At 37.7% G+C, this 13,738-nt stretch overlaps 1 protein-coding gene across 4 annotated transcripts in view; it reads left to right on the plus strand.

The window, feature by feature from the left end:
• Positions 1-343: 343 nt before the first annotated feature.
• Positions 344-13,738, plus strand: part of LOC131275494 (septin-14-like) — a 35,578-nt gene continuing 22,183 nt past the window's right edge. For 3 of the 4 annotated variants that reach the window (XR_009182957.1, XR_009182958.2, XR_009182960.2), the window contains exons 1-3: positions 345-630; positions 1,051-1,147; positions 4,225-4,393. Coding sequence is in view for 1 of the 4 variants with exons in the window: in XM_058286018.1 (XP_058142001.1) it covers positions 589-630; positions 1,051-1,147; positions 4,225-4,393; positions 5,327-5,453 (435 nt within the window). In the remaining 3 variants the exon portion in view is untranslated. Of the gene's footprint in view, positions 631-1,050; positions 1,148-4,224; positions 4,394-5,326; positions 5,465-13,738 lie in introns of those variants that run through there. The other variant, XM_058286018.1, reaches the window with a different exon arrangement.

A 13,738-nucleotide genomic window follows, 5' to 3' on the forward strand; every position in this document is an offset into this window, starting at 1 on the left:
ACTTTATGGGTTAGGGAAATGAGGCACAAATTGGTTAAATACTTTGCACAGGGTCACACAGCTGGGACCCAACCTCAAGCCTGTCTGATTCCAAAACCACTCTGCTATACTACATACGTGTGCTTGGAGAAAAATCAGGCAGGGACTTTCCTTGTTTGTCTTTCTAATCCTAGTCTATTATAGCGCATATACATACTACAGGATCATTAAATATTTGTTGAATAAAAGAAGACTGATCCAAACATTTGTATTATAATATCTAGAGATAGTTTCAGAAACCAGACTTAGTAGGACATAAGGAAAAAATAGGAATAAAATGTGGCTCCCCTTACTGGTACTCCGCCATGGAACCACCGTGACCAGTAACGGAAGAAACCGCAGCATCGATCCTGAGAGAGTGGCCACGGCAGCCACCGCGGGCAGGAAAGGGAAGAGGAGACGCGACGTGGGGGCACCCCCGGGACCCAGAGGTGCCCCAAAGGATACCGCAGGGACAGACGCGGGACACCAATACATGCCACCACAACCCACCGAAAGTACCCGAGGAGAGTGCAAACCACAATCCATGTGGTGCAGCAGCGCTCCAAAATGCATTCAGCAAATAACGACCGTGCCACAGCGGTGAAAGAGGTTGTGGATGCTGCAGGAGCGGGTGGGGTGTACGTGGGGCTCCCATACGTTTTTTTATTTCTTTTTGTTTGTTTGTTTCATATTCCTTAAACATTACCTTTGTTTTTGAGGAGAAAGATAACAGAAGAGTAATGATATATCTACTAAAAATTTCTACTCTTTATATTCCCCATAGCAGGATGCCTTGCTTTAAGCTCTGTTCAGTAGGTAATTTTCATGTGTGTGTATGGCCTGATATTAATGAGTGTAGAAATCAGTTAGCTCATAATCGCTGCCTAGTCATCTGTGAGGCAGAGCAGATGTCTTTTTGAGTACATTTCGTATGATATTCCTATTTCCTATTTCCATAACAGTAATAAGAATAACATAGTAAGCTGTATTGGTGCTAAGGAATGCATTGATGTCATTGTTTCTTTCCAGAGACTTTTACCCTTTGCGGTGGTCGGGAGTATGGATGAAGTAAAAGTAGGAAAAAGCATGTTCAGAGGCTGCCAGTACCCCTGGGGAGTCTTACAAGGTACTGTGTGATGAATGTGAGCAGGCTCAGAAACAATTATAATAATATACCGTGCTTGTCACCTAACAGTCTCAGAAAAGGACTTTAGCTTAAGTTAATTTTAGTAACTCTTGCTAAACTGCAAATTAAATTACTGCTAGGAGCACAAATTGGTTTTCAAATGTGCTAATATTTATTTGACCATGATTCATTTTCATCAGGGTTTTCTGGATGCTGCTTTAAGCTACAATGCACAGAGGCTGGGTAGGACGGCCTCTTTAAGCCCAACGTGCCATGTGCATATTTTCTCTCTTTGTGTGCGTAAACCATGACATTCAGATGATTGGGAAAGATTTTGAACAAAAGGAACTTTCAGCCAAATTGGAGCATAAATACTGGTGTTTAACCATGCTGAATAAACTAATTGCTACATAATTTATAAAGTATTCTTTTAATTTTTATTCTTAAGGAAGTTTTAGATTACACAAATGTTACATGAAAATGTAAGGGGTTCCCACATACCCCACCCTCTCCCCACTCTCACTTCCCTCATTAACAAAGTCATATTATTGTGATACACTTGTTACAATTGATGAAACATATTGAAGCATTGCTACTAACCATGGCTTATAGTTTTCAATATACTTTAAACTTTCCACAGCACAATCTTACAGGTTAGGACAACATGTATAATGGCCTTTACCTGTCATTGCAATGTCATGCAGGACAATTCCAAAGTACCAAAAGTGCCCCATTTGACACCTATGCTTCCCTCTCCCTCTCTTCAGAACCTCTGGTTGTTACTGCTTTTATATGAATGTTACAAATTCTTCCATTTTTAGTGTAATAATAAGTCTACATCCACCCATAGTTGCATTGCCCACTTTCGTTTGTTCATTCATCACTCTTGAGGATTTTAGGATGTGATGCCCACTCTGATTCTGATTGAGAGGGCCAAATGGATGGAACTGTCTTCCTTGCAATTGTGGATACTTTCTATATTTTGGGATGGGTGTTTTCCATCATCTTCCTTTTGTTAGTAGTCCTGGGCAAGTCCAATGAACTGAAGAGTAGGTGTTCCAATTCTGCTGAGATTCAGGGCTCAAAAGGCATATGAACAAACCAAAGATTTAAGTCTCTGGAACATGTATTTAATGAGTATAGTGCTAATTATAGGTTCAAATAAAAGAGGCAGAATAGCCATGTGTAGGGAAATTATAAATGGGTCTAACCCTTTACATTGGGAACATGTATTCCAAAGTAAGACCCACTGACAGAGTGCTGAATTCCTGAGATTATCTGCCCTGTCTATAATGTTTAGATGTCTCTAGAGCCTTCAGAAACTCCAGTGTTTGAGGCACTGTTTACTGTGACCATGAATGAGATCCTGCTGAGATGTGCATAAGCATAGCCTCTGGAATGACCTCAAAACTCACTTTGAGATCTCTTAGCCATAAAAGCTCATTTGCATTTAATATTTCCTCCTTTTGATCAAGGTATTTTTCCAAATGCATTGGCAGTTGGCTCCTGGTAATAATCCCTCAGTGCTAGGAAGGCTCATCCCCCTGAGTCCTGTCCCAGAAATTAGGGCGGGGGAGGTAGTGCATTTATATGCTAAGTTTGCCTTAGCAAATTTAGGCTTAGGCTACATTTGAGCGACAAGGAAGTTTATGAAGCATTTTTAACTGGTCTCTAGAAAAAAGAATGGGCAACCATTTCTAAACCAAAGAAGTGTAATTAACCTTTGGCTAAAGGTAAATTAGACCCTTGACATTTATATTATATCATTTTATGATGAGTTGTAATATTATAAAAAGAAGTATTAATAATTTACTGTCTGGTTCATATACCTTAATGCTAATTAATGGACAATAGATTATCTTTACCCATACTGGATTCCAGATTCTTTGGTTTTAAAAATTAACTTATGTGCTAGGCAGGAATCCCCTGAGCTAACCTGTCAACATCACCATCCCAGGGTCAATGGAATGGAGGAATAAAATATGATTTAGAGTGGACTTACTGGCATTCTACTATAAAGCTATTGTGACTCTAGCAATGAAGAGATTGTGTCATTGATGTGGAGATAGTGGCCACAGTAGTTGCTGAGGGCAGGGAGAGGGAAGAAAAGATGTGATGTGGGGCATTTTTGGGACTTGGAATTGTCCTAAATTATATTGCAGGGACAGATGCTGGACGTTACATTTCCTGGCTTAACCAACTGAATGGAGTGGGGAAGACTGGAAACTACAATGAAAACTGTAATCCATGCAGTGTTTCAAAATGTACTCATGAAAAGCAGTGAATGTGCCACAATTCATTGCATTGAAAGAGGTTGTTGATGTGGGAGGAGTGGGGGAGAGTAGGGGTGGGGTATATGGAACCTCTTACATTTTTTAATGTAACATTTTTTGTGATCTATGTATCTTTTTAAAAAAAGAAGAAAAGAAAATGAAACAAATTAACTCATTAGAAAATTTTGAACTTAAGAAACATTTAAAATGACATCTTTTTATGAACTATATATATAATTTAGTCACAATATCATATACAATGCAATAATTTCTTGTGCTTAGTCTTTTGACACAACAAACAGGAGAGAAAGTCACAGGAATTTATTCATTAATTTCGAATATTGACTAATGCAGTCTCATAAATATGGGTTGCATAAATAGAATTTGATAATTAAAACATGCACAGATGTTAAGGTCTTTGCATTAACAAAACTCACTTTAGTGAAATTATCTTACATACTCTGTTAGGTCTCTGTAATATATCCTGAGTGTATTTAGTAAGTTGCTAAGAAAATTATAAATGAAAACAACCTATCCTAATATAACTTACTATTTTTTCTATTTCCCATTTATGCATTTGATTATACATTCAAAGAAAATTTCCTGGTCCATTAATGAACTGTACTTATAATTGGTATATAGAATGCAACCAAAATTGTACTTTAAAAATTATTAACAGATTAACTATTAATAAATTAAATTGTTAGCTATATGTCATTTCAAATGTGTTTCTCATGCATGCCTTCATTACTGAGTGCCAGGGATTGATAAAGAGTGTTACAACTTCATTATTTTTCTCACTAGTGGAAAATGAAAATCACCATGACTTTGTTAAACTCTGGGATATTCTCCTTTGCACAAATATGGGAGACATGAAAGAACAGACCCACACTCGACACTATGAACGTTACAGGTGCTACGAACTCCACACAATGGGCTTCACAGATGTGGGTGCAGACAACCAGCCAGTCAGGTGAGTGGGGGAACTTGCAAAGACAAAGAAATGCATAATTTGGAATTCCCCCCACAACCATGAGAAGGAATGAATTGGAAAGGAGAATAATCATATTTCTTGCATCTTGACTTTTACGTTTTCAATCATCTAATGACTTAGATGGAGATATTTCTTAGGAGCAACCTAATACAAGGTCTCTTTTATTTCAGTATATGTTGAAACATATGTCTGAGAGAAAACTACATTATTTTGTTCTATTTTTTTATGAAATATAAAATTCCATATAAATATATTTATATGAAATATAAATATAAAATAGAGACTCGAAAAGAAGATTGGCAAAATTGCACCAAATTGGCAAAGAATATTGAAAAGGGCTGGAAGGAGGAATGATGAAAAACAGTGATGTAATATCATGAACGGTAAGTGAAAAGTCTGAGAGCAGATGTGGTTAGCCTCATTGAAGAGGAAGAGGATATATGCTGCCAAAGTATGGCAGTGCACGACAATACAGATGTATCAGTTATGGTTCCTTGAAGACAACCAAAATTGAACTGGCTCTTTTAAATGATATTTAGAAAGGTGACTAGCTTTATTTAAAATTTGAAAATAGTCTCATAAATTAGAGGTTTCCCCAAATTTTATTATCTAAAGATGTGAAAGTGTGTGATATAATAGAAAGGGAATAGGAACAAAAATTCACTGATATATGTGTTTCAAAATTCTACCATTTTTAATATACACTTCTACATACTTTAGTATCAATGCATATTAAATAGAGCGCCTGCTTTTTACATCTCCTGATATAGAAATTTCCATATATTGCATGGCTACACATGAGAGTATATTGCTAAATGTTCTTATGTGGGAAATAACATTAAAAATATACATATTTGTACATGTTTATTTATATTAACACATTAATATGAGAGTATAAAAATCCCTGTTTAGTTTTCAAGAGATCTATGAAGTCAAAAGACAAGAGTTCTATGATCAATGCCAGAGAGAGGAAGAAGAGTTGAAACAGGTTTATGCAGCAAGTAAAGGAAAGAGTAAAGGAAAAAGAAACTGCATTTAAAGAAGCTTAAAAGGAGGCAAGTACTGCCAATTTAATGTAATTTGTACTCATTTGGATGAGAGCTTTAATCTCAAGTGTTCAGTTAAGACATTTTTAGCTACTTGCTGTTCTTCAAAGCTTAGCCATTTAACATGTTTCTTAACACTGCCTTTAGAAACACTGCCATTTAGAAATTATGGTCTGTAATTTTATTATTTTTAGAGCACTTGTAGAACTTATTATTTCAATGATTCCTAAAAATCATTTTGAAAAATACACTTAACTTTCATCATCTTTAGAATTTGAATTTTCACACAAAAGGAAGCTCAATAAAATTAAGTGCTGATTTCTCATCTGAAACCATGGAGGCTAGAAGGCAATGGTCTGACATAACAAGGTACTGAAAGAAAAACATTTCCAGCCAAGAATACTCTATCCAGTAAAGCTGACATCCAAAAACAACAGAGTGTTCAAAATGTTCACAGATAAACAGAAACTAAGAGAGTATGCCAATAAGAAACCTACACTTCAAGAAATATTAAAGGGAGTTCTGCAGGAGGAAAAAAAAAAAACAGGACAGTCTGAGTTGGAGGAATGTGTCAGAACAACTAAAATGACAAAAAGACAAATAAAAACATCTGACATACACAAATCCAAAGAAAATAAGGCTAATGTAAGTAATTCTTTCAGAATAATAACACTGAAGGTTAATGGATTAAACTCACCTGTCAGAGACACAGATTGGCAGAATGGGTAAGGAAATAAGCCCCATCTATATGCTGTCTACAATAAGCCCTCCTTAGACCAAGGGATTCAAGGAGGTTGAAAGTGAATGGCTAGAAAACATTCTTACCAGCAGACATTAGCCAAAAATGGCAGGAGTATCTATACTAATATTGGACAAAATTAACTTTAATCACAACACTAATGTAAGAGAAAAAAATGAACACTAAATATTAGTAAAAGAGGTAATCTTTCAAGAAGAAAGAACAATCATAAACATTTATGCACCTAACCAGAGCACCTCCAAATATGAGAGGCAAACACTGAAAAACCTAAGTGAAGGAATAGAAGCCTCTACAATTATAGTGTAGGACTTAAATACACCATTATCGCCATTAGACAGAATATCTCAACAGAGAATCAATAGAGATAAAAGATAATGTGCATAACACACCATACAAAGATAACAATTTAAACCAACAATAAGAACTGTGCTTTACATTGGTTATAGAAATGGCTAGACAATTTATCAATTCCATGCAATCCCGAACAGAAACCCAATTTTGTATGCATATATACAAAAAAGTGCCAAGGACTAAGAATGCACAAGTTATATTAAAGAAAACAAAATAAGACATGCTCTTCAGATATTAGGCCTTGTGATAAATCTAAAATAATTAATGCAGTGTGGAATCAGCACAGGGATAAAAAGACCAAAGTTCAAGGGAATTTTTTGGTTTTCTTTTGCAGAGTGAGTGTTGTAGAACCTTTCTATGTCCTGAGAAAGATCCACAATTCTATGCATTTTTCAAAACTCATAGCTATGTACACTATGAAGCATGAATTTTACTGTATATAAAATTTAAAAAAGAGTAACCTAACTGAATAAATGAAATAAACCTGTGATAGGATTATTTATGTCCCCAATGAAAGACATGTTCTTAATCTTAATCTACATTCCTGTGGGTGTGAACTCATGTGTAAATAGGATGTTATTTTCAGTTAAGGGATGGTCCCAGGGAATCAGGGTGGACCTTAATTCATACTCCTGGGGTCCATTATCAGACTTACCAGGAGAAATTTGGACACAGGCAGAGAAGGCCACACAGAAGGGGCAAGTCAGCAGAAAATGAGATCCCAGACATAGGGAGACAGATGACCACGCAACAGGAGGCAGAGAAAAAGCCAAGGGACCCCAAGGATTGCAACAAGCCAGCACTGGACTGAAACAGAATTTGGGGAGAAAGCATGGCCTTCCTGAGGCCTTGATTTTGGACTTCTAGCCTCTGGAACCATGAGCCAATAAATTCCTGTTGTTAAGCCAACCTTTTGGGTGATATTGTCAGAGAAGCCTGGCAAGCCGAGACAAGGTCCAATGAAGGAGACAGAGAAAGAGAAGGCTTCTTTTAGTGTCTATAGATTAAGTGTACTAAGATATCGATTAGGAAATGGGACAGATACCAGTAAGGCTTGGTTTAAATAAACTAGGTAAATACACACCCCCTCCCAAAAACAAATACATACTTGGGGAGGTCAGAACAGCTGACAATCATGACTGGATTAAGCAAAATCACCACTTACTTTCTGGTTGAAGTGAGAAAATAACCTCTGAGGATATGTGCTGTCAAACCAAAGAGGTGAAAAATATGGAATTTTATAACTCTGATGAAAGTAAAATGAAAGAAAATCTACATCATCTCTAAAAATATCAACCATACTGTAGGAGAAATCCAAAATAGTATGCAAACTTTAAAAAATGAACCTAAATCTATTACGAAGAAATAACAACCACAATGAAAGGGGTAGGAAAGGAAAGAACCTACTAAGAGTAACTAGGGAAAACAATATTTTGATACGGTGATGCTGAGAACAACAACAAAAAAAACTCCTCTGCATAGCTATTGTATTCTAGTTAGTAAATTTAGTTCTCACACAGAATGGGCTAGCAATTTTAAAATGACTTTATGCATAAAAACTTGGGTTAAATGAGTAAAGAAATATATTATAGATATGGAAAGCCAGTTTTCTCATTGTTGGGAAAGAAATTACAATCAAGGAAAGGGGCAGATCTAGAATAAACCTTATGATTGTTGGATTTTAATCAGAGGTTTTCAAATATAATCAGGTTTTTAAATACAGGCAGATTTAGAAATAAATATATAAGTATATGTATACATGAGCTACTGTACTTATATTACTTCCAACCTTTGTCTGCTGAGAAGGCCAAGAAGCATTGACACCCCAATAGAAAGAGGACATCTGGTGCCCAGATCTTGCTTTCTAAATATCCTTTAAATTAAAGGAATCAGGAATCCTTGGAGAAGTAGTTGATTCCCAGGGTGAGCAGGGGGATATAGAAGATGAACCAGGAGCATCATGTTTTAACAAACTACAACAAATTTCTCAGTAAAGGATAGGAGGTGAGTTCAGGTTTCTCTCTTGGACAGAGAGAGCTGGAAAGAACATTGCTCCCATACTTAAACACAACAACAGAAAAACAAATTAATTCCAAATTCATGACTTTTTTTTCAAATCCATTGGAAAATGGTCACAGAGAAACCGAGTGACTCAGTCTAAGATGACCAGGAGCCTACAGGGAGAAAAGAGATGCAAGGACTCACTTACCTGGGGTGGATGCAACCAGACTCACAGAAGAATTCAGCTAGAATCGTTCACGATTTGGTGAAGATTAAGGGTGGACTGACCAGCCAGAGCACAGCCCCTATGGACTGCAAAAATTGGACAGAGGAGGTTCTCTCCCTCTTACAGGCTCTTTCTCCTTAAACCCAAATGGGAGCTCACAGGAAAGATCAGAGATTGTCATAAGAAAGTATCTGTTGACAAACCTGGCAGAAGAGAACAGCAACCAAAGACATGAAATTGCCTGAAATGTTTTCCCCATGTCCCTTTGTGGAACAAAACATTTAATCAAATGGGGAAAAATTAAAAACAGTCTCCCCCCTAGGTAACTGGTGAAAATTCACTGCAGCTGTGGAAAGAGGAAAAGATAAAACAAAAGCTCAACTTCTGCATGATGGGCAAAATCCAAACTGGACCCACAACTACAGCTGAGACAGAGGGGCTGGAAAACTGAGTTAGGTGTACTGCCACTGCTCTCCTCCCTACCCAGGTTCTAGGAAAATGTGGCAGCCTAAGACTGAAGCTTAATTATAGGAACAGAGGGGAAATCTGCAGAACTTTTGTTCACACGCACAAAATTATACACCACTTTTCTAACACCCTTATTCATAATTTCTAAAAACCTAGAAAAACCCAACCATATTACCAAAGGTTTATAAACAAGCAGTTTGTAGAAAATCCATAAATTGGAACACAACACCACAGAAAATCTGAACTATTGAATCAAACAACTTGAATGAATCGAAATGCATTTTGTTATATGAAAAGACAGATCCAAAAGTCTGCATATTATATGATTCCATGTATATAACACTGGGCATAGGGATAAAAAATAGATTAATGGCTTTTAAAAATTATGGTGACTTCTAATTTGTCCGAATTTATTAATGCCAAATCCAAAGTCATGAAGATTTTCCCCTATGTTATATGCTAAGGCTTTAATACTTTTAGATCTCATACTTAGATCATTGATCCATTCCAAGATATGTTTTGTATATGGTATGAAGTAGGGGTCCAAATTTATTCTTTTGCATTTGGCTATCCAGTTGTCACAGCACTATTTTTTGAAAAGACTTTTCTTTTCCCATTGAAAAGACTCTTCTTTTCCCATTGAATAGTCTATCAAAAATCAATTGGCCATGAAGGTATGGGTTTCTTTCTGAACTTTCAATTCTTTTCCATTGGTCTAGGCTTTAGTTTGCCAATGGACTACCATCGCAAAGACCCAGAAATGTGTTGGCTTTTATAAAGCATATTTATTTGGGGTAAAAGCTCACAGTTCACAGTTCCAATTTGTGAATAGTCCAACTTGATGTACCATAAAAGGCACTGTCCCAATAAGTCAGCTGCCTCATGCTAAAGCAAGATGGTGGGCAATCTCTGCCTCGTCTCTGCCTTCCCCTTCAAGCTTCCTCTCACTCATCATCTAATATGATGTTGGATCAGGTCTTTCAGACTCACCTGCACCACTTTCTTCCCAAATTCAGCTGCAATTTGGCAAAGAGCTTGCCTCTTTCTGGGCCTCCATGTCCGTCTTGCCTGTTCTGCTCTCTTCCCAAATTCACCTGTAAGCTATCAGTCATAGAGCAGGGCAGGTTTTCTCTTGAGCTTCTCCATGGGCCCAGTCTCTTGGGGTTTCATGCTTAAGTTATCCTCTCACACATTGCAGATACAAAATCAGGTTGCTGGGTTGCATTTCCTCTGTCCATCTGAGGACAAAGTGAGTTTATATCAGAACCAGCAAGGGGGCAAGGACAAATGTGAGTCACACCTCACTGACATAGTGGAATAAAAAGCCCTAAAACAATCTTTACAGGTAATTAAATAAAAATCCACTCTGCTAAGTTTAATGCAACCGAAGGGTACCACACAGAGAAATAGATTCATTTACAAACATAATCTTTCTCTTTTTGGGATTCATAAAATAATATCAGTCTTCCACACTCTGTATGTATATTCTTATGCCAGTACCACACTGACTAGTTTACTGTTGCATTGACGTGAGCTTTCAAATCAGAAAGTGTGACTCTACCAACATAGTTCTTTTTCAAGATTATTTTGGCTATTTCTGGTACCTTGCATTTCTATGTTAATTTGAAGATCAATATTTCCATTTCTGAAAAAATGTTGTTGGAAGTTTTACTGGGATGCTAGAGAATCTCTAGATTGCTCTGGATAGCATTTTTAAACATACTTTTTTATTTTTTACTTGCCAAAGATGCTTAGATTACATAAATGTTACATGAAATATAGAGGGGATTCCCATATGCCCCACTCATATCACTCCCACATTGTTCGACTTTAATAACATCATTCATTAGTGTGATACATTTGTTACAATTGGTGAAAACATTTTGGAGCATTGCCACTAAATGTGGATTTTAGTTTATATTGTTGTTTTTGTAACTTATTACAAGATTTATAATGACCTGTATCTGTCATTGCAATGTCTGAAAATGCTCCCAAATTGCAGCTATTTTTCCCTCTCCATCCTCTCAGAACCTCCAGTGGTCATTGCCTCCACATCAATGATAAAACTTCTTCCATTGCTAGAGTCACAATAAGTCTATAGCAGAATAGCCATTACTTTACTCTAGTCCATCGGGTATTCCCCAATCCTGAGGATTCTGGGATAGTGATGCCCACTACAATTCTAACTGAGAGGGACCTTAGATCCCATGGGGCAGATGGATGGGACTATCTTGCTTGCAGCTGCAGACTCTCTGTTCCTTGAGATGCTCATTATACATCATCATCTCCTTGTTATATGTCCTGGGTAAGTCCAATGAACTGGAGAGTAGGTGGTGCAACACTGTTGAGATTCAGGGCCCAACTGGCACATGGACAGCTCAAAAATGCAAGTCTTTTGGGCATACACCTATCAACTCTACTACTAATTATAGGTTCCAATAAAAGGTACAGATGAACTTGTGTAGGAAAACCACAACTGAGTCCAACTCTGTCACATTAGGGAGCATAAATTCCAGCCAGACTCCTAAGCTGTCAGTTCTGCCTATAATATTTGGATTTCTCGAAAACTGTCATATGGTCCAGTAATCTCACGGCTCAGTGTATGCCCAAAAGAATTGAAAACAGTGACACGAACAGATGTATGCACACCAATGTTCATAGCAGCATTATTCACTATTGCCAAAAGTTAGAAATACCCCAAGTGTCCATCAACCGATGAACAGATAAACAAACGCTGGTATATACATACAATGGAATAATACTCAGCTGTAAGAAGGAATGCAGTATTGATACACTGAATAACATGAATGAATCTTGAAGAAATCATGTTGAGTCAAGCAAGCCAGACACTGAAGGACAAAATTACATTAGCTCACGGATATGAACTAAGCAAATTGAGCAGACTCACAGAGTTAGAGTCTGGATGATAGGTTTACAGGAGACAGAAAGGGAGAAGTTTGTGAGTCAAAACCCATATGTACAAAAGCTATGATAAGGTGGAATTGCATAGTTGTATGGTGGACGGGCACAACTGTGATGCAGTGATGCTACTAGGTTGGGGGTGCTGGTCTGTGAGGGGGCAGGAGGGTAGGTTGGACTGTCCATGGAACTGGAGATTTGCAGGTATGTGGTTGAAACTACAATGTTGGCAATGTTCTTTTGCCAAATATGGCAGGGGAGGATTACTTAGGGTGCTGCATGTGGGGGGTATGCAAGAAAGGGCACAGCTGGGGCAGGCTTCTAGGGAATGTGTAGTGTTGATCCTTTCATGGTGTGTTGTATCAGTGGTTGGAGACCCACATAATGAGTGGGAAGGTGTTGGACTCCCATCCTGGAGAGTCCTGCTATGCTCTCAAATAGAGTGGTGGGGGACTCTTGAGAGCATGAGCAGAGTCTTAAGGAGAAGACAGGCCAGTATGTCAAGCCCTCAATGTTGTTGCAAGTAACTATGAATCTTATGTTCCAATGAGTTAATCTTGGTGGTTACCTTGGACCCCAAAGTTAGGGGAAGGGAGAATAAGAACAGATGGAACATGGGGCATTTTAGGTGTGATGGAATTCTTCTATATGTTAATGCAATGTTGGATATAGACCAAGTTAAATTTCATTAAAGTTTATAAAAGTGTATGGCCCAACGTATAAAGCATAAAGTAAATCAATGACTTTTGTTAGTAGCAATGTTTCACTATTTGTACATCAATTTTTGTACTTTTGCCAAGTTCCAGCCATGACATGGGTTCCATCAGTCTCTCATAATTATTCTTACTTACTAAAGATATATTTATTTATTCCCCCCCTCATTGTTGTGCACTCATTTTCTGCTCTCTGTGTCCATTTGCTGTGTGTTCCTCTCTGTCTACTTGTCTTCTCTGTAGATGACATGGGGAACTGATCCTGGGACCTTCCAGAGTGAAAGAGAGGAACTCATTCTGTTTTGCTACCTCCTCTCTCTGGACTGCTACATCTCTTATTGACTCTCCTCTGTGTCTCCTTTTATTGTATCATCTTGCTAAGTCAGCTCTGTTCTCAGGCCAGCTCTCCACCCAGGACAGCACTCTTTGTGGGGTAGCTCAAAATGTGGGCCAGCTTGCCTCCACCAGGAGGCCCTGGGAATTGAACCCTGGACTTCCCATATATAGATGGGAGCCCAGTTACCTGAGACACATATGCTTCCCCCTCAATATTCATAAAAGACAGAAATAGAAGTTTTAAAAAGTTAATAAGGGAAGGGCTATTCCAGTGGGTTATTACATTGCAATTCCATTAAGAGTGACTTTTAGTATAATTAGGAAAATTTCTTCCAGGTTACCTTTCTTTTTTCTGTGAATATTTTTGTGGCTAGAGCTAATTAAGAGTAGTCTGGCTGGAGCAGCTAAACACTCTCCACAGGCTTGTGATAAGAGCTGGGTCACAAAGAGAAAAGCAAATTTTACGACCTAGGTGTGAAGAGAAATGGGTCATGGTCTGCTACC

Source organism: Dasypus novemcinctus, chromosome 23, assembly GCF_030445035.2.
Source record: "Dasypus novemcinctus isolate mDasNov1 chromosome 23, mDasNov1.1.hap2, whole genome shotgun sequence".
NCBI classification, from domain to species: domain Eukaryota; kingdom Metazoa; phylum Chordata; class Mammalia; order Cingulata; family Dasypodidae; genus Dasypus; species Dasypus novemcinctus.